Source organism: Anopheles aquasalis, chromosome 3, assembly GCF_943734665.1.
Source record: "Anopheles aquasalis chromosome 3, idAnoAquaMG_Q_19, whole genome shotgun sequence".
NCBI lineage: Eukaryota > Metazoa > Arthropoda > Insecta > Diptera > Culicidae > Anopheles > Anopheles aquasalis.
In genome coordinates, this window is record NC_064878.1 from 28,058,931 (window position 1) to 28,084,095 (window position 25,165).

A 25,165-nucleotide genomic window follows, 5' to 3' on the forward strand; every position below is an offset into this window, starting at 1 on the left:
CGAATAGAGCGCAACCGAAGCCGATTGTCAAAGGAATCGCACGCGTGAGTGGCAGGACCGGAAGCACAGCGCCTCTGCACCGCATCGCTGAGCACCATCATCATCATCATCACTGTCATCATCATGACGGGCTTTTGTGTTGTGGTAGGATGGTCCTTCGCTCCCTTCCTCCATCTTCTGGCCTCACTCGCAAACTCTGGAGAACTGAGCGCCAGTTCTTTGGTGAAACAGCTGAATGAAACGCAGCAGTTGACACTCGCTGTGCTCCACTGTGGTGCTTTGCCGTGTCGTGCGAAGTGAGAGAGAGGCCATCCACCGTCACACCGTGACAAACCTCGTGAATGCCGCGGCCAGCTCGAGGAAATGCAAATGGAAAATGTAAATATTCGGAACGGAGCGCTGGACCGCGGACCCCCCACCAGAAACCCAAAACAAACCGGCCCCTCGGTTCCTCCACGATTCCTTGATGATGATTTTTGGGGCTTTTCCATTGCTTGGGGCCTTTACCTGCTTGGACGTCCTGTTTGCCCAATCTCACATGTCCTGCCGTCCCCGTCCGGTCGTTAGGTTTATGGCACGGTGGATGACTTCCCCCCCCCCCCCCCCCCCCCCAAAAGCCACTCACTTTTACCACGATTCACCACGGAAATTCCATGACAAATTCGTCGAAATAAATCATAAACCCTTTTGTCCCCCTGGTGTCCTCGCCGCTGGCTGTTGTTGGTGTGGCGCTTAGCTGATTAGAAGGTCGGTAACGTGTGTCTCCTTCCCCCTGAGCGGCCACCATCGCGTGCCATCGCATGGAATGGAGAAGGGATGGTGTTTTTCACTGGAAATACCGGGCCCCACGGGGTGGAAAACCATCACCAAACCATCCGTTCCATCAGTCACCGGTAATAACGCGCGAACGGGTAAGGAAATACCGACCAGACCAGTAGTGACCGCGCAGTGTGACCCTGTGATGATGATGCTGCTCCTCCTCCAGCCCTTAAGATATAGTGCATTTCGTGTGCTGCAAAAAAAGGGAAAAAACCCGATAAACAAACGCAATTCCGTCTTGGAATTTCGTGTAGCCAAGACGTTGGCGTTAGCCAAAGGGCCACTGGTGCTGCTGCTGCGTCACGTTTGGGAGTTTGGTGGCCGCAATTGGCACAAAAGGCAAACATCGCCCCATAAACTATTGACGTCAAGCGATTCGCATCAACAACAAACAATAAAGTCGTCACTATTTTATACCACGCCGAGGAAACTGTAGGAGGAAACTGGAGAAGGCAAGCTAGAGGGTGCTCGAGGTGGGCTCATAAATTAAATAATTAACCGAGAAGAAGCTGCGTTTATGGTGCGGCGCCCAACAAGCGGCACGACAAGTTAATGAAATTGCTTAACGCCGCAATTTTGGGCGTTTTCAATGTGCATGCAATAGATCATTGCAGAGCGAGGGCGCTGCTTACCTTGCACGCCTGGTGCTGCGACGGTTATTTATAGTGCACCGGAGTATCATCTCGGTGTGCGTGGCAGATGATACTCATAAAAGGTTATTTCCGGACGCCGTAAGGTGATTTGAAGCAATTTTGCTTGGCGGTTTTGTGCAAACTTCGTCAACGAAAACGGCGTCACCGTTAATACACCTTTTTTTTTTTTGTTGTGTCCTTTCCAGTAGAAAATAACTTCGAATAGCGACCTTTTGCGCACGATAAGCCATCAATTATCAAGCGCGTGGCCACGTGGCACCGGCAAATGGGTGCGATAAAGTCATCCTGGCACGGCGATGACGAGATTAACGCAAAATCCCAAGCAAAATCATCAACAAACAATGCAGCCGCCGACGGTTGCTGCTGTTGTGAGTGAGTGGGATCACTTAGATCCTAAGATAAGACAACGAGCAATTCCATCGCTCGATGGAAGCTATCCGATAAGGTCAAACGCTTCATGAACGACTTCGACAAACAAGTAATTGCTGAGTGAGTTTTTCACTTGTTTTCGTTTCGTTGTTGTTTTCTATTTGTTTTTTTTTGCAGCGAGTTGATGGACGAATGAGCAATTTGCGTGGCCATCGAAAGGCCATGGCTTTTGTGCACTCGACGAAAATGTAGTCATTTTCGGGCGCTTGTGCTTCGAGAACTTTTTGCTCCCCCTCGAAAAAAGGACAATGGAGGCGCCTCGACGCAGAAAAAAAAACATGACAATCGAAGCGCATCCGGGCTTCAGAAGCGGCAGGGAAGGGTAGGAGACACGATTGAGAGGGCTGGGGGGGGGGGGGGGGAGGAAGAACAACAACCAAACAAAACTGCCGCTGCACAAGCGGCGCTTCCACGGAAGGGACCGGAACGGAACGGAACAACCCGTGGGAGTGAGTGACACTTCAGCGAATGATTGGAGGGAAAATTCCATCGTCGTCGTCCTCGTTCGGGGAGAGGTTGATTTTGAGAGAGACGCGGTGTTTCACGGGGGTGGTTCCGTTCTGCGAAGAACAGTCACTGACGATGATGACTATGACGACATGACATGACGACGCAAGAACACAACACGCCATCACGCGACGAGTGGCGAGTCCAACAGCTTGCTTGCTGGCTTGCTTGGCCAGGCAAGGCTGGTCTCGCAGTCCTTGAATGGACCTGTCCCTCGGTGCCGGTGCGCAAGCGTACAACACAGGGCCCGTCCTTCCTACACTCCCCGCTGGTCCACTCTTCCTTCTCGAGCTCTGGCCTCGGAAAAGCTCCGAAACGGCACGTTCCCCCGGGGGGATGATGGGCCACGGGTTGAAGGATGACCTGTCGCCGAACACCGAGACCCGAACCGTCACGCACCGTCTCGCGAGCGCAGCCGAAAACTACGACCACGCGCTTCCCAGCGCGACTACGAACTCACCACCAGCACCACCAGTGGAAAACGGGACTGGAATTGAGGGGGGCGGGGGTGCAAAAAATAAGGAAAGGAAGGAAAAACCACGGACTATCCGAGCCGGGGAACCGGGAGCAAGCAATCGGTGCACAATTGGCGGTGCGGAGCTGAAGCCTCCTCTTCCATTGCTATCCTTCGGAAGCTTCTGTGGCCCATGAATCGGGGGCCGAAAGTGAGTCCCGGCACCGAACCGTGCCCGAATCGAGAGGCTCACGACGACGACGACCGCGAGGCTGGCGAGTCCAGGCGAGTAAAAGCGTCCTGAGCACCGTTCGGATTCGTCCATTCGCGTTCCATCCCTCGATGAGGCTAGTAGGGTGTTCACGGTACGAGAAGCGCGCGTCATGGCCATAACGGCCTCCCAGGGTGGTCTCTCTTACCCCCTACCTCTACTACTACCACTACTGCACCACCAGCAGCAGCAGCAGCTCGAACAGCAGAAGCAGCAGCAAACCATCGACAACGGCGACGGCAATTACAACAACAACAACACCAGTGGCCGTGCAAGCACTACCAGCATTAGCAGCAGCAACGACAAGAGGAAGTAGAGTCACTGGCCACTGGCCCGGAAGTTAGTTGGTAACACCGAGTCCGATCCTCGCGGTGCGTGCGCGCGTCGGATCCTTCCTCCACAACCCCCCCACCCCTCCTCTCTGCCTTGGACGAGTATTGTTTGTTAGTTGTGTCAACCCGTTGTTGCTGTAGTGGTTGTTGTTTGTTGTTTGTTGATGTTGTTGTTGTGGTTAGTGACGACGACGAAGACGACGACGACGGTGTAACGTGCCCGGAAGGAAGCGCAGGAAGTGTGCAGAGCAGAGTGACGTATCCGAGATCCGTGGCCGCCGAAGGATAGCCGCCGTGTGTTGCGCGCCGTATCGATCCAATCCGATCGATCGAGACGCTGCGAATCCGCCCGACCGTGTCGCGGTGTGTAAATCCGAGTGTCCGTGTGTCCGTGTGTCCGTGTGTGTCTCAGTGTATGTGTGCGTGTGCTAAATTCTGGTGACTCCAACGGAACGGAACGGAAACAGAGTGACAGAGAGAGGGCTCTGCCTGTAATTATCCTTTCACCGATCTCATCCAACTCCAGTTGCGTGTCACGACGTGAGTGCGTGTGATTGCGTGTGTACATTTGCAGTCTATTAGTAGCAACAGCTTCGCCAGTAGCATGATCCTGAAATGCCGTGTCCGTTCATCGCGAACCATCATTTGAATCAGCGTCAAAGTGCCCGCGAAGGTGTCTAGTGCGTGTCGGCGGAACTAAGGGACTAAGTTCCGAACTCACTGGTACGCCACGTGACTTCGTAATGCACTGGATTGCTGTGAAGCCGACGAGTGTTGCCACGGAATTCGTTTGGCCTAGTGGTGATCCCAAGTGGTGGCCAGAGCGGACCATCGAGTGTTGCTACTAAAAAACCGGCACCAGGCTAATCTCACTCTCCCCCAACCACCACCAACACCACCATTTTCTCTTATCGTGGAACGTGGAATGTGCGCCCGAAAACGAACCGTACCGCCCGGACACTAAGCTCAAGTCCATCTGGTGGATTGAACTCCCTGCTTAGCTTCTTAGCTCGTTGGATGCTCTACAATTCCACAAGGTCCTTTCCAATTGACTGTCTGGCCCCGGTTCAGCTCCACAGTTTACTCTTGGCGGAAACTGGCCGAAAGGGCACGTCCACTGTAGCTAGCCGTATTTCTATTGCCCCAAGCAACGTCCGACCACGGCACCAGCCTCTGTGGAGCACGTCCGCTCGAACAAGGTCCCTGAGTAGTCGAACAGGGCCAGGTAGTCACGGTGGTTCCAGCAATTCACTCCAATAGAAACAACAGAGAGAGAAAAAAAAACCGTCCTCAGCCTTACCTGTGCTAAGATCTAGTGAGTGCAAATCCGGATCGCCGTGAAGTTCGTCAACGAGACAAAGAATTGAGGGAAAAGAAGAAGAAGAAACAGACGGGAAAAAAGGAGAAGAAAAGGGGCAATCATCGAAACGCTCGAAACCACGAACGAGAGAGACACATTAGGGAAGGGAGAAACCTGTTGCTGGACCGTTACCGTCGCAACAGTCGACTTCTCGGGAGTGTGTGCGTGTGGCTTACGGCGAACTAACCACCCTCACGCGCGGGGAAAGTGTCCCACGGGAAGGTATCTGCCGCCACTCACCTTCACCTCACACCACACCGCACTCAGCCCACAGTCTCCGAGTCAGGAAGCGCTTGCTCAGTGCTTGCGTGCGTGCGTGCGTACGTACGAGCGTGTATGTGTGTCCGTGGGGGAGTGCACCAGAAAAAGGGGGCCTTCAATACCAGCAATATACCGTGTGCGTGGCCGTGTGAGTGTCTGTGAGAGAGAGAGAGAGAGAGAGAGAGAGAGAGAGAGAGAGAGAGAGAGAGAGAGAGAGAGAGAGAAAGTGCTTGCGTGCGTGCGTACGTGCGTGTTGCGTGGAGAGAAGTGAAAAATGATCCGAGCACTGCTGCCGGTCCTGGCGTACGTGAGCCTGCTACTGGTATCGAGCTCCTACTCGCTGCACATGGCACGCGATGCCTACATCAAGCCCCCACCGCCACCACCACCGCCCTCATCCGCCGATGCACAGCTGCTCGACGATCTCGACTCGATGTCGGAGCTACTGGCGGCGGAGGAGAACAGTGTCGACCTAATGCGGCCCTCCTCCGTTGGAGTGTCCATTGGTGGTGGTGGTGGTGGTGGCGCGGGCACCGGTGGCAGCACCAACGTGCGCACCATGCTTGGCTCTGTCCACCAGAAGCTGGCGCACAGTGGCGGCGGCGGCGGCGGCGGCGTCAACAGCATCCTCAGCAACAGCGCAGTCAGCAGCAGCATCAGCAGCAGCAGCAGCAGCAGCAGAGGTGGCAGCATTAGCATCAGCAACAGTGGCAACAGTAATGGACTGCTACCGGTGGCGAGTATAACGATGGGTGGCAGCCATCAGCTCCGTCCAGTCAATAGCCATGTGACGAGCAACGAACTGCCAGAGCTGAGCCCACCGCCGGCGCACCTACCGGTGGCGGTACTGCGCCACGGACCGATCGGACCGCTGGTGGTCGGTCCGCAGCCACCGCGTGCCCTCCAGGAGCTGTTCGGTGTGCAGACCAACTTTGACATTCGTGCTGCGCAACAGCATCGACAGCACGACCATCAGCAGTACGCTGATGGTGGGACCGGCGCATCCTCCTCCAGCTCCAGCTCCAGTATGGACGATCGAGATGATGACGACGGTGGTGGTGGTGGTGGTGTTGGTGGTGGAGGCAGTGAAGAGGACACCGACACCGATCGAGAGATCCAGCGGACGGCGACGGCCAACAGTAAGCGCGCTTCGCCCACGAACAGTCGCAACAAGATGATGGCTGACTCAGGTGGAGGCGGAGGAGCCCCAGAGGGAGGCAGCAGTATGCCCTCGATACCGCACAGCGTTGCCAACCAGATGATGCTGCGGAGCACTCGCGGCCAGCGGCAGTACGATGTACCGCAGATCGGTAAGTTCCCCATTGCTAGTATCACATTTCCATTCCTGTATTGCGCGATGGAGTGCGCCAACATGTCAGGCCAAGTCTGCCCCCGGGGGAAAAGAGAGGGGACAGACTCAGTATTCTTAGAGCCCAAATGGACGACCGGCCAACGTCAAAGGTCAAAAGGTGATGAAGCGACACTATGGTGCGCTGGATTAATCCAGTTCCTAGACAACTGTTTCTACAACACGGAGTTTTGCTCCCGATATTCCACTTTTTCTGTCCCAGAATGTGGAAGGAGAAAAATTGAATTTCTAATAAGCGGTACAGAATGTCCCAGAAACACCGTTTGTCGTTAATTGATGTCGTTTATCGTCTTTCGGATCGTATCGTCAAGTAAGGGAAAGACGATATCGTGAACACATCTTTCTCCAGTAGATCCTAAGTTGGATTCGAAGAAAGTATGCAAAAAAATATAATTGCTTCACAAAATATCTAAATTGACTTCAGTGTCGATTGTAGTCGCAGTATTTATGGGCGATTCTTGCAGGGAAACTATAAACTTGAATACTTGGTAGGAAACTACCATTTTATACTGTCTTTAACATTCAAGGTCTTCGGTTGTTATGTAATCGTATCCGTAGAATAATTTTCGATGTTGAATCGATGGAGAAAAAGAATTAAAAGATTCTTCCCAGAGAAGCTATTCACAGGATAGCTAAAGATAGGTAAAGGCAATTCCAAAACTGGTTTCCGCGCCGTGAAAACGAAACGATGTAGCTCCGTTGCGAAAATCCGATGATGGAGGCGCCAGGTAGCCGGTAACAATGTATACTTTCAGGGGTTTGTAATAGAAATTAAAATCGCTCAAAAACTCAGGGATGAATGTTGAAAAATGTTATGGAAAAATAGTTTCTTTATTCAATTTATCGAGCACTACGGTCATTGCATGCAATTAATGATCAAACTAAAAATCACCGTAGAAAAATATGACTTCCATGAATACCCGCACAAAACTAGAAACTATGATGCAATTGAAAAGGTCTCAGAAAAAAATGTCGCATCGTTTTATACGACCCACTGCTCATGCCGTCGGTACTGTCAGGTCAAACCCGGTAGCAGTGCTGCCCCTTTTTCTGCGCTGCTTTGACAGAGTTACCAGTTGAGCCCGCGCTGAGTTTGATCAAGTGAGTTTGACGCGCGTTCACGTAGATCACGTCACAGATTCCCGGACCCCGAACCCCGATAGCGGGTGCACTCGTGCATAACGTGGCCCGGGGCCAGAGCCATTCTAACAAGTGCCCCCACCAGTGCATCCCCGGATTCGTTCCATCGATCGTGGCACCGTTGTCGTCGATGTCGTCGTGGTGGCTAGCGAGAAATGAAATCAAATTACTCCACTAAAAATGGTTACGACAATCAAATCAACCCGGAATGCTGCTCGCGCGCTCTGGCGTGGACACGCGCGACGGGTTAGCAAAACGTCTCTTGCGTCTAGCTCGTTTGGAACAAATGCTAGGTCCCGTGGCCATTCTGGACGGCACGATGGCCGGATCGGTCCGGCAAATGTCAAACCGGCATAGCGCAGCTCGATGGTTGGCGTGTCTTGCTGACAAGGAGCAGAATCATCACGTGAATCCTCGTGCTCGGCGCCAGTTTCAAGAGCCACATGTGGCAGCCACACCGTCTGGGTGGCGTGGTAAATTCTCATTCGCTTCTGCCCAATAGCGAGGAAGCTACAATTGGCGTGCTCGCTCGCTCGCCTGCTGATGACAAGCTAGCAAAAGCTCGGCCATTCCGGCCACCTCGACCTCAACCTCTTCTCTTCAACACGCCACGTTGTGGTCGCGGTGGTGGCGTGGGAGTTTTATTTCCACATTTAATGATCTGTCGCCTCGTTTGACGGATTTTCTTCTCCGTTTCCGCTTGCTCACAATGCGTACCGGGCACGGCAGGATCGCTTTTGGGGAGGGGGCAACTCCATTGTTTGACTCCTGCTTCCGTCGCCCTGCCTTCGTTCGTGTCAGCCTTTATCGTACCAGCAATCGAGACCCGAGACAGAGAGACGCCTAAAGGAGAAAGAAGAGCGGATAGAAGAAGGAGTTTAAATCCGACAGGTAAGCTAGTTGAAGTCGTTGGCATGGACCGGTCGCGGACGTGATGTGCACAATGGCTCACTGGCAGGCTGGCAGGCTGCTGGTCATGCATTTCAATGAACATTAGCAAGTTTACCTTGGGCAAGAAGCAAGAAGCCCACCCTTCGTTATGGCGTACAGATTGATGCCGTAAGCCGCTACGTGACGTGGATAACCATGTTCCGGCTTCAAGATGCGGACGCTTTCGTGGGATGTGGGATCGTTGGCTAAGGACAAATGGCGGTCAACAGCTGGCGGTGTCGAGGACGAGCTTCAAAGTAATCCTGCGGGCTTGATTGGAGGTTTTACAGCTTCCGAAAAAAAAGAAACGCACGCCGTCGGAAACGCCGTTTCTGATGTAAAGTCTGGTACGACGAGCTAAATCTTGCGCACAGGTATTGCCGCGTGCCACCAGTACGCTAATCTCGTGCGATACGTGGGTGGCGCTCCTCTGCTGGCCCATGACGAGATGAGAAGAGATCGAGAATGAAAGAGTGAATGTCGGCTCGGTAGCGACAGTATTTCCCGAGGTAACCCGTAGGTCTCGCTCTCGAGGGTGCTACGCGTGCCTCTGTGTGTGTTTCCGTGGCAAATTGACAATTTACGCTAATGGCCTGACCCGTGCCCTGGCCACCCGCTGTTCGTTCCGGGGGGGTTCGTTCGTTCGTTCTGGCATATCATTTTTCGGTAGGCAACATACAACGCGCGCGTCACACAATGATATCGACGATGACGCCGAGACGCTGTTCCGGATGTTGGACGGTGCTTCGCGGTTCTAATTTTGGGTAACCACAAAACCGTAACCGCAACCTTCCTGGAATTCCGCAGCCGGAAGTATCGTGATAAAAAGCGGGATGATCGACAGAAAGAAGGGTAAGTGCGAGTGAAAGAGTAGAGAATGGTGAATAAGGAGATCACCTGTTGCGCAATTTCCGAAGCTCCCTAAATTCCCTTCAGGGAGGATATTTGTTTCAGTAACAATCTACAAAAACGAAAGCCAATTTATCGGCATCAACGCTGCGGTCTTTTGCTACTACTCTCTGGATAGAAATTCTCTGATGAAAATACTTTTACTGGATTTAGTAAACTGCTAGAGACAAAGAACAACACCATGTACCTCCAAAGAGAAATCTAGAGACCTCTTCAGCTCATTTTCCACTCTCTCAAGTGGATTAACACATCGACTGAACAACCGGTTGGCCAATTTGTTTATGGTGTCTCTAAATTACAAGTTTATACCGCACCAGCTTATACTCGCTGATGATGTATTAGATGTAAAGTATTCTCCCGAGTAGTACCGAGCCGCACGTAAACTGCTGGAGGATTATGCGCAAACTTTTACCACTCTAGTCTGTCGCCCGCGCCTAACTTCACGCCCACATATTAATCCCATCATCAGCTACTTTGCGCAAAGCTTATCTCGTTTTGGGAATTGTCGGGCGAAACTATTGTCACACCAAGGACATGTGAGTAGGAAGACACTTTGCGTGCTACGATGCACTCCACCATCATAGGATCGTGGGAGCTTGAAATTCCGTGAATTTTGTTGCCCAATTTCGCCTGGCAGTTCGCGGAACTTCGCACCAACGGATTATCCACAGCCTCCACTGCCACGTCACCAGTGTCAGGAAGCATTATTGTGAAAAATGATTACCCGTCTGGCGACTCGGTCCAAGCTCTGGCTGTCACGCGTAATCATTTCATTAAACAGCGGTTTCTGTACCGGATTTTAATGACACTCCGATGCCAGAGTATTGATAATGCGTGGTATTGCTTTTCATAAACGTTTGCCCATCGTGACAATGGAACATGGAGCCACTTTTTGGGTATTACAAAACCAGCACCAACATTAAAGCGGCCACGAAATGGCGGATTTTCAATCACGAAATCCTGTGTCCATTAGTGTCGATCAGGCTTTCAGGTTGGTGCGTAATTAGATTGAGCTTTCCCCGTATGGTCTCACTGGGAGAGAGAGAGAGGGGAGGGAGAAAGACAATAGAAGATCAAATGAAAGCCGCTGCCCCTGGCGCTGGTACGTATCAATCTTAATTAAAATATTAACTTCCTAATCCTGCACGCTCCCAGCGGGATGATGCTAATTCGGCGCTAAAGACGACCGATCTATCCGTCCGCCGTAGTCGGCTGAACAGATTCAGAACGCTACTTATCATCTGATTATGCCAAACACGGCTCCACATCTTTGCTGCTTAGAGCAACCTCGCAGCAAAACGGCTCAGCTCCTTTCCAAGCTCACCTTTCGCAGATCCGAATGCCAAGCGGACGTTGCTGTTAACTGTCCTAGGGAGTAGACGAGAAGACCATAACTATACACCGATGCCCAGCAGACACACGGTAAACAATGGCCCAGGCAATTCGATACCGCCAACACCTAGATATTCCGGAGCACCTCCATTCATTCCACGCCATGCCACGCCACGCCACGGCACACCATTGCTCACCTTCCCGAGTAGGACAACGAGTGGGCGAAGCAGTAGGCGTGTGTCTGGGTTTCCGTGTGTCCTGTATGCCATAGACCTATCGGTGACGGCCTTTGTGATGTGACGGCCCATGTTTATCTCTTCTTAATAGTGTGGACATCCGGGGCTGATGGGGTTCTCCTCTTTATCATCGCCCCCCCTTCTGTCCATGGTGTATGTGTGCGCCCGGTATTGGCATTTGTTGTTGGCCCTCACGCTACACGGCCTCGAACCGGACCCCGGACCAGAGAAGAACGATAATGGCACTAGTCCAGGGAGCAAGAGAGAGAGCTGGAGAGCTGGAGCCTGGGCTACTATCGGGCAGTATAATTTATGGTTCACGCTAGGATTCATTAGGGCAGGGAAAATGTCACGGAATTCACCCACTCACCCTCCCCCCGGCTACCGATGGTTCCATAGATCAGTCACAGTCTACGCCTTCGCTGGATTAGAATGCTAACGGATGGCATTCGGGCGGCAATCGATCCGGTCTGATCGTCTGGAATGAGATGAGCTGAGCTGAGCTGAGTTGTGTGACGTAGCAGCAGCAGCAGCAGCAGCTGTCGTCGTCGTCGTCTTCGTTGTCATTATCATCGTCAACGCGTCAACGCGTGGCCCACCGATGATGGCAATGAAAGCGATACGCGCTGAAAGCCGATGAAAATGATGGTCCCCACTCCACGATGGAGCAAAATCCTGACAACCAGTAAGTCAATGACTGATCTTAACGGGGGAAATCCATCGAAATGGCCCACCACAAACCACACAACCGATTCGCTACCCTACTGGTAGTGCTGCTTCGAATTGGCATAAAATTCCACTTAAGATGGCCCCACATATCATAATATCGTCTCGTCCTGGGAACTTACAGTTCAGCGGTATGATTCATGGCGGACGTTGAAAGCCGGACCAACGGGGCCGTAGTGGGTGTAATGGCAGCTCGTTTGTCAGCTTTCACGACGCAATCACAGCGCATCCAACCAAGTGTTGCCAGGTTTGCGATTTCGCAAAATCGCAGCGCGGACACACTCGGCGACACACTCGAGTACCGCTGGCGGACCGGACCATTATGCGCCCGAACAAACGCCCGCCTCTTCCGATCGTGGGTGTTCGCGGCCACTAGCAACGCGACCGGAAGTAGTTCATCATAAAAATGTCTTAAACTGCTGCCCTGCTACCCCGGCTCATGCACTTCCTACACCCCCGGAAGCATGCCAAATCGTCGCCAAAGCGAAAGCGTCACCGTCGCCGCCGCCGCCAACGAGTGCACCACGGAGGCCGTTTGTCAATTGCAATTGCACTTCGTGGTCGTCGTCGTCGCCCACGCAGTAGTGGGCGGAAAGCCATTTGTCGAAACCAAACAACCAGTCGCCAGAATCCCCATCTGGCAGCTGGCAGATCGCGTCCTATTCCGTCTTGGCAGACTTGGCCCCAGCTTTTCGGTTGTATAAAATGTCGATAATACCGTCTGTCTGTTTGCCTGCCAGCCTGCCCCTGTCTGTGTGGCCGTACCAAGTGATACATGTCCTTATGGGCCGGTGGTGCGACTTTGATTTGATGGTGGTCCCGGAATGCTCCGGGAAGAGCAACATATTTAAGCCATCCCACCCAGCCAGCCGAGACATCTCACATACGGCTGGTGGTGGGAGGTGATGCGGGGGGGCAGTTGAGTAATCATACGAACCATCTTATCCCCTTGCACCCTCCCTGGGCTACCCCAAAAAGCGTCTGTCGTCGTCGCGCGAATTTTAGCGAGCTGAATGGCGTCCATCCAAAGCATCAACTCATCGGTCTCCACGGGAAAACTCCAGGACTATTCGAGTTGCTTCAAGTGAGCGTACCGACTCGAGCTCTCGAGCTACCTTGGCACGCATACCACGGAGCACCGTCTGGGAATGTAGTTTTTTTTATTTTTTGCAGGATCCTGTATTCCATGCACACATACAAGCGCGCTCGAGTCAGTCAGAGGAACTGCCAGTTCTCAAGTGCTTCTCGTCCTTTTCCAGCAGAAAAATGGACGAGGGAAGCGGGAACTTCTAGAGAGCTGAGCTGCTTCGTCATCCTGTTATTCGCCCTACTATTCGCTAGTTACGTAATGTGAGGCTAGCGAGCGAGATGCGTGGTGATGTGCGTGCGATCCTGGAACCAACCAAGGAACGTTAGTTTGATTTTTCACCTACCGAAAATGCAATCCAACCGAGAGTGTCTGCCTTTTCCAACACGTTGAACAGAAGGTACTACCTAGTAGCGACAAACAGCAGAAAGTCCACAGCGTAACTTCTTGGCTCTAGACGCCGTTCATTGCGCCAGGGCGTAAACATTCGTTGTATCTTGTAGCGAGTATGTGTATGGAGCACCTTGCCAGTAGTTTGAAGTTCATTTTCCATTTGCGGTTGTCACGAAAGCGAAAAGGGAAGACATTTGATTGGGGTTGTTGACTCACGAGTAGCAGTAGTAGGAGCGGCGGTCAACCGTTAGTTGGACAGCATGGATAGTCAGAGAGGGAAAATAAGAGAAAAAAAAGAAAGATAGTGAGACTGGAAAGCGCCATTACCGAAAGAAGATTCATTTTATAATTACATTGGATCTCACGTATGCTAATGCGAAGACCGAAATGAGGTGCACTATTACGAACAGCTCAGCACACATGTCCTGGCTGACTTTGGTTGAGTTTAAAATGAATAAATCAGCGGAAATACAGATTATATCCTGCCCTTGCCTGGTGCAAACACTGCACTCACCCTTCCAACAATTTCAGCTTCATTATCGAGTGCCACATCCTGACATGAGGCCACTGCATTGCAACTCCCTTTGTAGTAGCGCTTCAAAGGCTCCATTTTGCTTCATTCAACCAGATCAAACAGAACCCAATTCTCAGGGAGGCGAGGGGGGGGGGTACCTTTTTTGAGTAATTGGTTTTCCACTGACATGGTTTCCCAATGGCAATGGCGCCGAATGCCGGAATGTCGAGCCGGAATTGGAATAAAAATACGATTTGTAATCGATCCGCTTTCCAGTGATCGAATCAGGCGGGCACAAATTAGGCAGGCGGGCAGGCAGCCGTGTCTGTAGGCCACGTCGCGTTCTCGCTCCCCATCTGAATACGCCAAAAACTATCCATTTCCATTGGGGCGCGCTACTGCACACGGATATCTGTCAATATTCGCGGATGATGTGGGCCGTGTGAGCAGACAAGCAAATCCAATTAAAGCGAGGGTTGAGGGGTTTTGGCTTTTTGATTTTTTGTGCACTGGCTGGGCCAGTGGCGTGTTGGCGTTGAAATGCATTTGATGCTTCAGTGGCACCGGGTCTACATCCCCGGGTACGATGACAGGAGTGTGCCGCAGGTGAGCGCTCATGAAGCGCACATGAACACGAAACAGACAATCCGTGCAATTTGCCTGGCATTGCATGCATGGATGAATAAACGGACGGACGGACGGACGAACGGATGGACGGTTTTCCATGAAATGTTTTATTGGATTGCATTCCAATGAGTTCAGGGTCTGCCTGATGCCACAGCAACATTTCAGGCGCGTTCAGCAGCGGCATCGTTATCAAATGTGCTGCAATCAGTACGCTCGGTTGCATTTTGTGGCCTGGAAACCTTGGGGAGGGGGCCGGGGGGGGCTCGTTGTTTGCAGCGAAGATGTCCTTCGGAGTCATCCTTGTGCAAAGCGGACATCTCTGTGCCTGATGGTCTAATGAGTACAGCAAACAACTTTCCACAAATTTGCTCTTCATTATCGGACCGGACCCGATGGTGCCTTTCCTTGCATGGAAGAGCAGAAATGACCGACAGGCGAGGAAGGGAGAGAGAGAGAGAGAGAGAGAGAGAGAGAGAGAGAGAGAGAGAGATCGAATACTGTTACATCAATACAGTGCTTTATGGTTGCCTTTGTGTACCAGGAGAGGAATCAACTGCTATCTAAAGCAAGAAGGATGTCTTGTTCACCAGATACCGGTACACGTTCCAGTGTGCCATTGATGGCATTCTACTGTACTGTCCCTCCATGAACGCTGGAGAACAGTCGCAAGTTCAAGAGAGACTCCGTCGACTGATTGATCGTTGCGGTCCCAGTAAACCTACATGGCTTTCAGTTTAATTAAAATTCGGTAAATTAGGCAACGTGTGTGGCCATATTTTCTCAACAACACACATATAATTTCGAAGCGGGGAAAAGGTTCCTTCTTCGGTGCCTTTTTGCGATCGGTAGCAACCATAAGGTCACGTCCACCGATTGAAGGATATGATTGGGGAGCAAAACTTTAGTTGAACCCATATGAGTACACGTGCCGGAAACACGTCTAGTTCTCGAATCTCGATTCCTACGCAACCTCAATTTTAATTGAACTTTGGTCATTAAAACGGAAAGGACTTCCTTCCGGAATATCCTGCTCCCAGCGAGGAGTGATCAACAGTACCCAGTTACCGGTCCGGTCAACAAAATCCGGAAAAGGAACACAGCAGGAGTTCAAACCCTGAATCGATCTGCCGGCAGAATCGTGGGAACATCAGCGTTTGACGGAAAATTGCGGACCGTAAATGCGGCTGCCCACAGGGGTTGCCATTCCCTTTTTGTCCCCGGCCTTTCACAAGAACACACCAGGAGGGGCCCAATTTAAGGCAACAGCGGCTACTACCTGCGGCTGCACAAACTAAAAATAACCGACTCCATGCAGTGCAGCTACACGAATGCGAATGTCCAATGCCCTGTGCCCGTCTGCGGTTACCAGCGCCTTAATAGTCGAACGGCACAGCGGGACTGGGCACGGCATGGCATTGGGTATTACGCGAGGCTAATGAGCCCACCCGGGTATTGCATTACCACACACCCAATCCACAATTGGTTGTCGTTAAGCGGCGAGGAAATGGAAAACCGAAACCGAGAAGCGAGCTTCCGACGTCAGACCCGCCATTCCGCGATCTCAGGTGCATCGTCCGCACTGTCGCGCTCCGTATCCTCGCTTGCCCAAGTCATTGGCTTGCGTCCACAGCTCGATGACCGATGGTGGTTTTGCGGTTTGGTCCGTTTCCGTTGGCAGGAGACAAGTTGTCACCGCCCGCTATATCCATTCCGTTCCGTTCCGCAGACTGATGATTGATTGGTCGTGGTCGGTGACCAAGTGATGGATATGGAGGGGGGCACACCACCACCACGTCGTCTTGGGGTGACACCTGTAATGTCGCCTAGCGGCCTAGCAATTCGTCCCGCACCGTGATTGCGTCAGTCTGGAGTCGTGGTTGGAGTGTCCGTGTCCGTCCAAAATAGAATCATTCGGTTGAGCAGCGGTGTCAGTCGGTCGGTTCGTTAGCGGTTGGATTTCATTGCATTACGATGGTCTTTTGCCTCCTCCGCTCCGCCCGTCCCGTAATCCTATATTTAGGGCTGAAACGTTCCGTATTAGTGTGTGCAGGGCAGGGATTGAAAGATCCGCGAGGTTTGCGGTGTCACATAACCACACAACCGGTGCCACGACCTCAACGCAGGGTGTCAACGTGACTCCGCACCGTGGTTATGTTTGTGTTTTGTTAGCAAGCAGAACTTCTGCAGCTCAAGATGGGGCCCGACAACCAGTAACCGTTAACGGACGTCATGCTGCGCTCCGTTTCCCTCACAGCGAGGGCTGGAATGAAATTAATGAAATTAAATCTTATTTTTTTGCAAAGTACGGTCCCAACCGCTGGGGCTACGGACGGACTGCCTGGGACGCAGGAGTTTGTGGTGTGGTGGTCCGGGCAAAAGCATCGATCCTGCATCGATAGCCGGACAGCGGGTGGTCTGGTGGTCGGTTGCGCCGTGATTCGTTTTTGCCGCAGAATGACGCAAATTTACTTCGGTCCACGGCAAATGCCCTGGTCAATTTATATTCCACCTACACCTAGAGAGACGGTCACCCGCAATGGCTCCCCGAATTGTTGTGGTCTAGATAGCCGTCGCTAATAGCCGTTGTGTGGTCTGTGTCGGTCAGACCTCGGTCTCGGTCGATCACGTGCTGCGTCACGTAGCCATTCAGCCACATCGCCAGCGGATGGCCTCAACTACAACAGGACGTCACGCTGCAGATCGAATTAATACACAAACTCCAAACTACCTGAGATCTGAACTGTAGGCGCCCCATAACAACAACAAAAAAAAGATAGCCACATCTCGATCGATGCTCCAATCCCCTTTTTGTGACAGATTTTTGGTGTGTCTGGTTCGGTCTGGTTGCCCATTTTAGAGTCGGATCGATGGATAAACGACCCCTCCAACCAACCCGTAGCCGTGCGCTGAACCTACGCTTCGACAAAAATCAAATTCCAGTTTCACGGCTCAATTAGTCCCCAACTTTGGCCGCTTTCACACGCCAAATGACAAAGTAAACCCAACTCGCCGCTTTCCCCGTTCTCGACCTCTTTTTCCCAATTTTGGTTGACAGTCGAGAGCACCCGCAGGACATCCCCGGGCTCCTGGCTCGTGACGCACAACGCTCCTGTGTTGCCTGTGAGTGCCTGCCTGGAAACTTTTCCAGGCGAACCCTCCCAGTGATGGCGGCAGTGGTGCCGTAAGGCTAATTTGCCAAAGTTCGCCATTTTACCACGAATCCCAGTCTCGGGAGTCGACACTCGACGGATCGAGTCACCTTTTCGAAAGGGTGTCCGCCAAACCAGTGGCGATGTAAACGCAGTGGGATCGAACAAGCAATCGAGCCGGAACACTCAATTGGGCTGCTTAGAGGTGGTGGAATTGTTGGAGTGTCCCGCTATTTGCTGGGGGATTTTGTCCAAAACTTTTCCATCCAAGTTTCATTTCCAAACCGATTACGGATGAATGCCCTAATCAAAATATTGTCCAGCATTGACTGACACTACCTTTTTCTCACCTTTCGAGTGATTTGACGATTTGGTGTAAAAGGTGTTTATCCTTGAAAGGTGAAGGAGTTACTCCTACGCTCACGCCTTTGGGGAGAGCGACCCAATCAGAGACCTATTTTTGGCAAAAATGCTATCGAATCGAATTGTTGTTGTCGCCCGAATTGAACGAGTGAATTGTATTCCGAAAGAGCAATGTCCGATGAGTATCGGCGGAACGGTTTTACTTTTATTTCCGATTTTATTTTTATTTGGAAAATCCATTGGCATAGCAAGGAACAGACCAAAAATAAGGTTGAAAAACAATTTGTATCTTGTCTGTTTTTTTTTCTCTGATTAATTTCTACCCAATGTCTCAAACAATTTTCGTCATTCTTCTAATACTACAGCAAACGAAATCGATGATTTAGAGTTTTAAGATTTTCCAATTCTTTTTGTGCCCTCTGCACAGTATTTCTTCACTGGTTCGCTATCTTGCTAGTCCGATGACGTCCTCAATCGAGGTTTGGTGTCCCCTTTTTATGGGCGATTTCTGTGTAAATAACAAGTGAAAGCCATGGAGGCGGTGCTAAATTCAAGGAAAAGCGAGGGCTGCAACATCATTTACCTGTTGGTGTTCGATTGAAATGGAATAGTCGAAATTGAGCGAGCATCAAATTTGGACTGAATTTCATAGAGGTTCACCTGATGACCCGAATCGAATCAGAAAAGGTCAAATTTCAACCGAAACCAATCGATGTGCTAGTATCTTTGGTAATCTTCTGTACTAGGAAATCGTCACCGATCCAACATCCAGCTCTTTTCTTTTCCATCCTTTAGGAAACATCTGAGATAAACTTTATTACTCATTTTCCTATCCCTGTCAGGTACTTTCTAAGAAGACTACGTACACAGCAAATTCAAACAAAGATCCTATTCGATAAAATACGCCTGACTTTCCCGGCATCATATTGATTCGATTTCGGATTCCTGTAACTCATTTCTTTTCCTTTCCATTCCAACGATTCGAATTCCCACGAAGCCATTGACTTACGTTTCCAAAGACAGTTCTTTGTCTCCAGGAAAATTTCTAATTTTCAGTCAAAAGGAAAATGTCGCTTTATTTCTTTTGTGCCTGTGCCTGTCAAACTGTCAAACACTTGTCTGCGATAAAGCGAACGATGCGACAATCAGCGACTGTGTCGTCCTTTGGTGCAGAACCACACAACGGGTGCACTCACCAAACACTCTCTTATTATCAGCAACATGCACTGGTCGAGAGCAAATACTTAATTGCACTTTCCAATACACCACACACCAATCACTTACGTACGTAACATTCGGTGGCGGTGGCGCTGGCGGATGGTAGGTGCCGTGGCAAACGTAATTAGCAACCCGTTCTGGGTAGCAGCTTAGTTTGTGAAATGCTTTCCCCGGGTAGAGGCAGAGTGTACATCGGCATTCGCTCCCCTCCGGTTGACCTGACCTGACATGGCCGGGGCCCCCATGATGGCGATGAAAATGTGCCATTATCATATAGTAATCGTATTAATGTGATGCCACTGGCCGTCACCATCACCACCACCATCAACTTCCTTCCTGTGCCAACTAAGGCTTGATACACGGGCGGAACAAATGTTGGGGATCTTCGTGCCCCAATAGGGCTGGTGGTGGTGGTTGAGTTTCTCTTCATCTAGCATCGGGCACGGTCATCACCTCACAGTCATACGCAGCCTACGAGCGCGCATGTGATCCAGTGGGCGATGATATGGTCACGAACTCTGCTGTCATGGAACTACTGATGCTCGTCTCGCACTCTGCCACTCTTCCTCGCCGTCCCATAGAGCACAAGCTACACATAGTGCTACACATAGACTGATGGTGATACTGCTGATGATGATGATGATGATGATGACGGGAAACACTAGACTAGATTAGAACACACTGTGTTTCACTGTGTTTCGTGTATGTCAGTCAATCATGTTAGCGTGTCAGTGCGCGTTGGTCAACGTGATAAATGAGCAACTTGATGAATAATTTATCACGTGCTGGTGCGTGCTTCCTTCCTGCTATCCCAACCCCCTCCCCGGGGCTACCCAGCTTTACGGCCTTCGCAAATCGAAAAAGTGCCATGAGCGACTTGACGTAAATGCCTTCCCATGCGCCTACTGACAGACTGGCCCATGAAGCGCATACTACCAGACGCAGAACGCATGTGTTGGCGGGTGCTGAACAAGGACGAGGGTGCAAGAGAACGCCATGCAAGCGCGCTATTTAGCCGCTACCGGATACCGGAGCCCCGGTGACAGTGCGGAGTGCGGATTCCTGCTGGTAGCTGACATCCACCCGGGGTTCCGGGGTGCTAATGTTGTGCCCCACCTTACCAGGCCCACAGCGTATGAGCTAATGAAAGCTTTGCGCTGTGACCGAAGTGACTAATTAGTTCGTTAGCTCGCTAGTTGCCAGCGCGGTTTTTCGAACTTTTCAACCGTTGCGCTAGGCCGAACCGTCGACCGTGGTGTCTCGACTCATCTTTCCGTCACCGTCATGTAACTGATACCGGGGTGCCGGGGCAGGACCGCTACCGAGTGTCACTCCGCTGCCAAAGGTTTTCCATTATGCGCACCGAGCTACACCGAGACCGCTTACCTGGCAACCAGCAAACGCTCGTCGTCGAGCGCTGACATTGACCATTGTTTGCGCACAGGAACCGGCCACATCCCTGGCATCACTGTTGTGTGGGTTTTGTTGCTCTCGCTAGGAGCCAGGAAGTTTCAATGGAAACGCTCGCCTGTCGTGTTTTGATGCAAAACATGACATGATTTGGCCGTATGTTTATAACGTTCCGACATGGAATGCTCGCTTCTGATGCTATGGTGCTGGTCCTAGCTGGTCCTAGCTCTCCTTCAAGGTGGATAGTTGCCGGGAATCCGTAGCATAAGTCTCCGTTTTGACCATCAAACCACAACAAACAAGGCACATGCACTTGAGTGTGAACCGAAACCCAGTGATATCCAAATAATACCCACATACACTGTTAGTGTGGATGTGTGGATTGTGTGTGACAACATGGTTTTGCACCAAAAGTCAAGAGTCAGCGTCAGTCAGGCATCCGCTTGTGGGTGGCAGGAGTTTGAGGATTTTTTTTTGCACTACTAGCCAGCCAGTAGCATCCCAGGCATCTTGGTACCCCCCACACGATAAAGTATGCACCACAGCCACTGCATACTGCCGGTGTGTGCAATCAGTGCAAGTCTGCCATGGATATGACTTGCATTAACCTTCGTCCAACGGGGGTTGTGCATTGTGCTCAGTTATTCATCATAACTGTCATGCAACACTCTGCACAGTCTAACACCCGGGTAACGATGCTAGGAACGATCCGGAACGAGTCGAGCCGGAATGCAGAGCTACGAGCTCGATGCAGCACCTGAACCCGGTTCACCATGCACACATTATTATTAGGCAACAGCAAATGCATCTACTGCAGCAGCAGAACATTACGAAATGCAATCCCATTAGATGCTATTAAGCGGCACAGCACACAAACTGAGAGAGAGAGCACGTACTTGCGTCGCACTGTTCCGGATTCTCACCCAATCACTCCCGCAAGGATGCAGTTATTGTTGGCCACCTGAATCGAGTGAAGCAACACCAGCACCATTCGCTGTGTGTGCATTACAATATTTACTTTAACTCGAAAGCGTGTCCTCGGACTCGTGGCCCTACGTCCTTCATCGTTGAACAACGCTCCCTCCAATAATCCAATCCCACTGCTCAAAACTGCGGTGCACCATTTCCCGGGAATGTATGTGGGTTAACGAGGCAGGTAATGAATACAAATGTTTAAATAAATGATACCAACACTCACACACGAGGGCGCACGAAAATTAGTATCAATACAGACTGCGAGTCGGATGTCGTCGGTGCGATGGTCATGGAGCTCTTTTGGCGAAAATCGAATCATTCGTTCCGGCACCGTCCACCGGCGTCCCACATACACCTGGCAACTGCCGCTGTTGCCTTGGGTTTCGAATGGCGCGGATTTAGTTTTCATAAATCACGCCGTCGTTTTGCTTCCTGCGCGAACACGCTGGTCCCTGTGTGGACCTGGTGGCCATTACTTGATTCCTTTGCGGATTTCTGGTACTGTTGGTGGTTGGTTGCAGCAGACAATTGGGTTGTCCGCTGCGATCGCCGGCTACTGGCACTTCCCTTTCCGATTGTGCGCCATAAATCGTTTCGTCATAATCGGCGGGGGCCCCTGTGGTTGACCTCGTTCCAGTTGTTTTCAGTCGATAGGACCGCAATTCTTTTCGGAATCCGTTGGGCAACATTTTCCACGAAACGTGTAACAAGAGAAGATGCTTAGCGCTTGTTAGAAAAAATGAACGATGGAGTAGATCCCATGGAAAAAAATCCATCAAACATTCCACAACAACCTCCATTCCGCGGGTGCGATGACGAAATCAATTGTTTGCTTTTGCCGATGATGCGCGACCACGAGGAGTAACCCCCAATCGAGAGACAGAAAACAATGTTCCGGGACGAGGGAGCATAAAAATATTAACCCTCGCACCAACTGATGGGTCTGGCCAGACCCATTTCATTTTCAATCGTTAATAACTCAAGTTCTATTAATTGTAGCGTCTTGGCCTTTCAGGTAGCTTCCTAAAATTTTATTTCCTTTCGATTGATACCACTATCGTTTAAGAAAAAGTCCTCGGAGTACGCGAAAAAAGGACTTAAAAAAAAATACCCCTTGGACCAACTGATGGGTCTGGCCAGACCCCTATGCTTTTACACGGGGTTGTATGGGCGTACATGCTGTGTTTGAAACAATTTTTCTACCTCTAGGAATCACATAATTGAGCTCTCTCTTTTGCATATGTGTTTAGCATAGCCTAAACTATGTGACAAGACAAAAAAAAGACCAAAATCTGTTCTATTTTTGGAAAAAAACACATTTTAGTTTCTCGATTTTTCCCATGCAAAAAGTGCCTAGAACTTGTACGCGAATTAGAACTTTCCTCTCCTAAAATCATCGCCACACATAAACTAATAAACTCTTTCCAAGAAAATGATATCAGTCATACAAAGTAATAATTTCTCTACAAGAATCAATTATCATAGTAGTATAATGTGACGATTATAATGTGTACGAGCATAATTTTGCGACGTGTCGCTCGTGTGGTGCAACCGTATGAATTAGCATACGAGCACTGCCATGGCCGGCGAAGACTTGTGTGCAAAAACGTTCTTCTTTCTTTTGTTCTTTTTATTCGCTAGCTTCTTTCATGGTGCAATCAAAACGATCGATTCTAGTGGAGAAATGATCGCTTTTTATGACTGATATTACTTTTTTGGAAAAAGGTAATTAGTTTATGCGGGGCGATGATTTTAGGAGAGGAAAGTACGAACTCGCATACAAGTTTTAGGCACTTTTTGCATGGGAAAAATCGAGAAACTAAAATGTGTTTTTTCCAAAAATAGAACAGATTTTGGTCTTTTTTTGTCTTGTCACATAGTTTAGGCTATGCTAAACACATATGCAAAAGAGAGAGCTCAATTATGTGATTCCTAGAGGTAGAAAAATTGTTTCAAACACAGCATGTACGCCCATACAACCCCGTGTAAAAGCATAGGGGTCTGGCCAGACCCATCAGTTGGTCCGAGGGGTATCGAAACATCAGTTGGTGCAAGAGTTAAACTGCAACCAGAACCAAAAGTGCATCGAGCGAAAGGAGAAGCCTTGGGGGGCTAGTGGAGCATCAACACTCCTTCCACCTCCGTTCACGCAGTTGTCACGTATCGAAGCGTATTTTTATTCGCCACTTCCCGGTGCCACAGTATCGTGCTAGTGGTGATGGTCGTCATCGTAGTCGTGCCTCTACCCGTGCACTATTTATGGCGTTCCATTTCCGCTAGCGAGCGAGTCATCAGGAAGCGACCATCCAGCCGTAAGCCAACCGAGCCAACCAGTCGGCAAGCAATCATCGCCATAACTTATGCATGGCGTTTGTTTGACGTTTGCCGATTCGCCGGCAGGAAAAATCAATGCAACGCACGCAATGCAATGTTGGACCGGGAGCAGCGAAGCTGAGGGAGTTTTACAGTTTGATTTGATATCAATTTGATTATCGCAACCGCTTGGCGCGGAACAAAAACGGGCCGCGAGCACGCATTTTGCATCCTGTTTCGTCGCCACCACCGATCGATCGGTCCATCGATTGTTGGATTGTAAAATCGTGCCAATTGTTTCAATGCGAAAGGTTGTAGGCAACTACTAGCAACCGGTGTAAGCGACGCGCGGTGACAAATTGGTGTACCGATCCGTTCCGCGAAGAACTGCAAGGTGCAAATAAAGAGAAGAGATGTCACTTCGACCTCGTTACTTGTAATACTAGGATTCTAGTTTCGAAACTTATTCAACTCTTCTCCTTACTTATCCAAACTGAGATTTCCCTGAAGCGGTTAGTTGAGGTGCATGGCTTTATTTAACTTATTTTTTCACACCAAAGCTTAATTGGTGCCAGTGTTCGTGGCCAAGAGGTAAAAGCAATTCCAAAACTTGTCACAGCGCGGGGAAAACGAAACGATGTAGCTCCGTTGCCGAATCCCCGATGATGGAGGCGCCAGGTGTCCGGTAAAATTGCATACTTTCAAGGGTTTGTAATTTAATTTGGAATTCCAAAATAACTCTGTCTAAATAGGCCACAAATACTCATAACAAATTTATTATAAAACTACTTTATAAGTCTATCATGAGTCCATTAGGAAAAAGAAGTAATCTAATCACAATTAATTAAAATCATTTGTTTTTCACAATCCACAAGTTCACTATTAATTTGCTAACTTGACTTTTGATGCGTTTGATACTAATGCGTGTTGGTACTTGTTTGTCAGATAGATTGAAACTTGCTATCGTGTAACAGCGCCAAACGAGAAGTAAATATTGCAAGCTATCCGGACCATAAGTACAAGTTGCTTTCGCTAGCGGCTCAATGTTTTACTCCGTCACAATGATGCCACACTGTTGCTATCGGCAGTAAGATTAACGCTTTTTTATGTTCCTGCTAGTTCTCAAGGAGAGCACTATCAATATGCCCATGCATTCATGTTGTTGTTTGCCACAACAAGCATTATATTCGCTCTTTGGTTGCACAAAGCGCTAAACAACGCTAATGCAAACTAATGTCGTCTCGAGCTGCATGTTTGAGGCGTCCTCGAGCCACAAGCCCTTCGTTGAGAAGCCCTTAGCGTGGAAAACATAAATTTATTCTTTACAACCCACCACTACGACCCGTTCCAGTTGCTGAAACCCCAAAAGACACCGCTGAAATTTAATT

The 25,165-nt window shown here is 50.2% G+C and overlaps 1 protein-coding gene across 1 annotated transcript in view; it reads left to right on the top strand.

The window, feature by feature from the left end:
- The first annotated feature begins 5,278 nt into the window (after positions 1-5,278).
- Positions 5,279-25,165, top strand: part of LOC126574253 (transcriptional activator protein Pur-beta) — a 41,487-nt gene continuing 21,600 nt past the window's right edge. Inside the window, exon 1 of the mRNA XM_050234330.1 lies at positions 5,279-6,396. Coding sequence (XP_050090287.1) covers positions 5,361-6,396 — 1,036 coding nt within the window. The 5' untranslated portion in view covers positions 5,279-5,360. The remainder of the gene's footprint in view (positions 6,397-25,165) is intronic.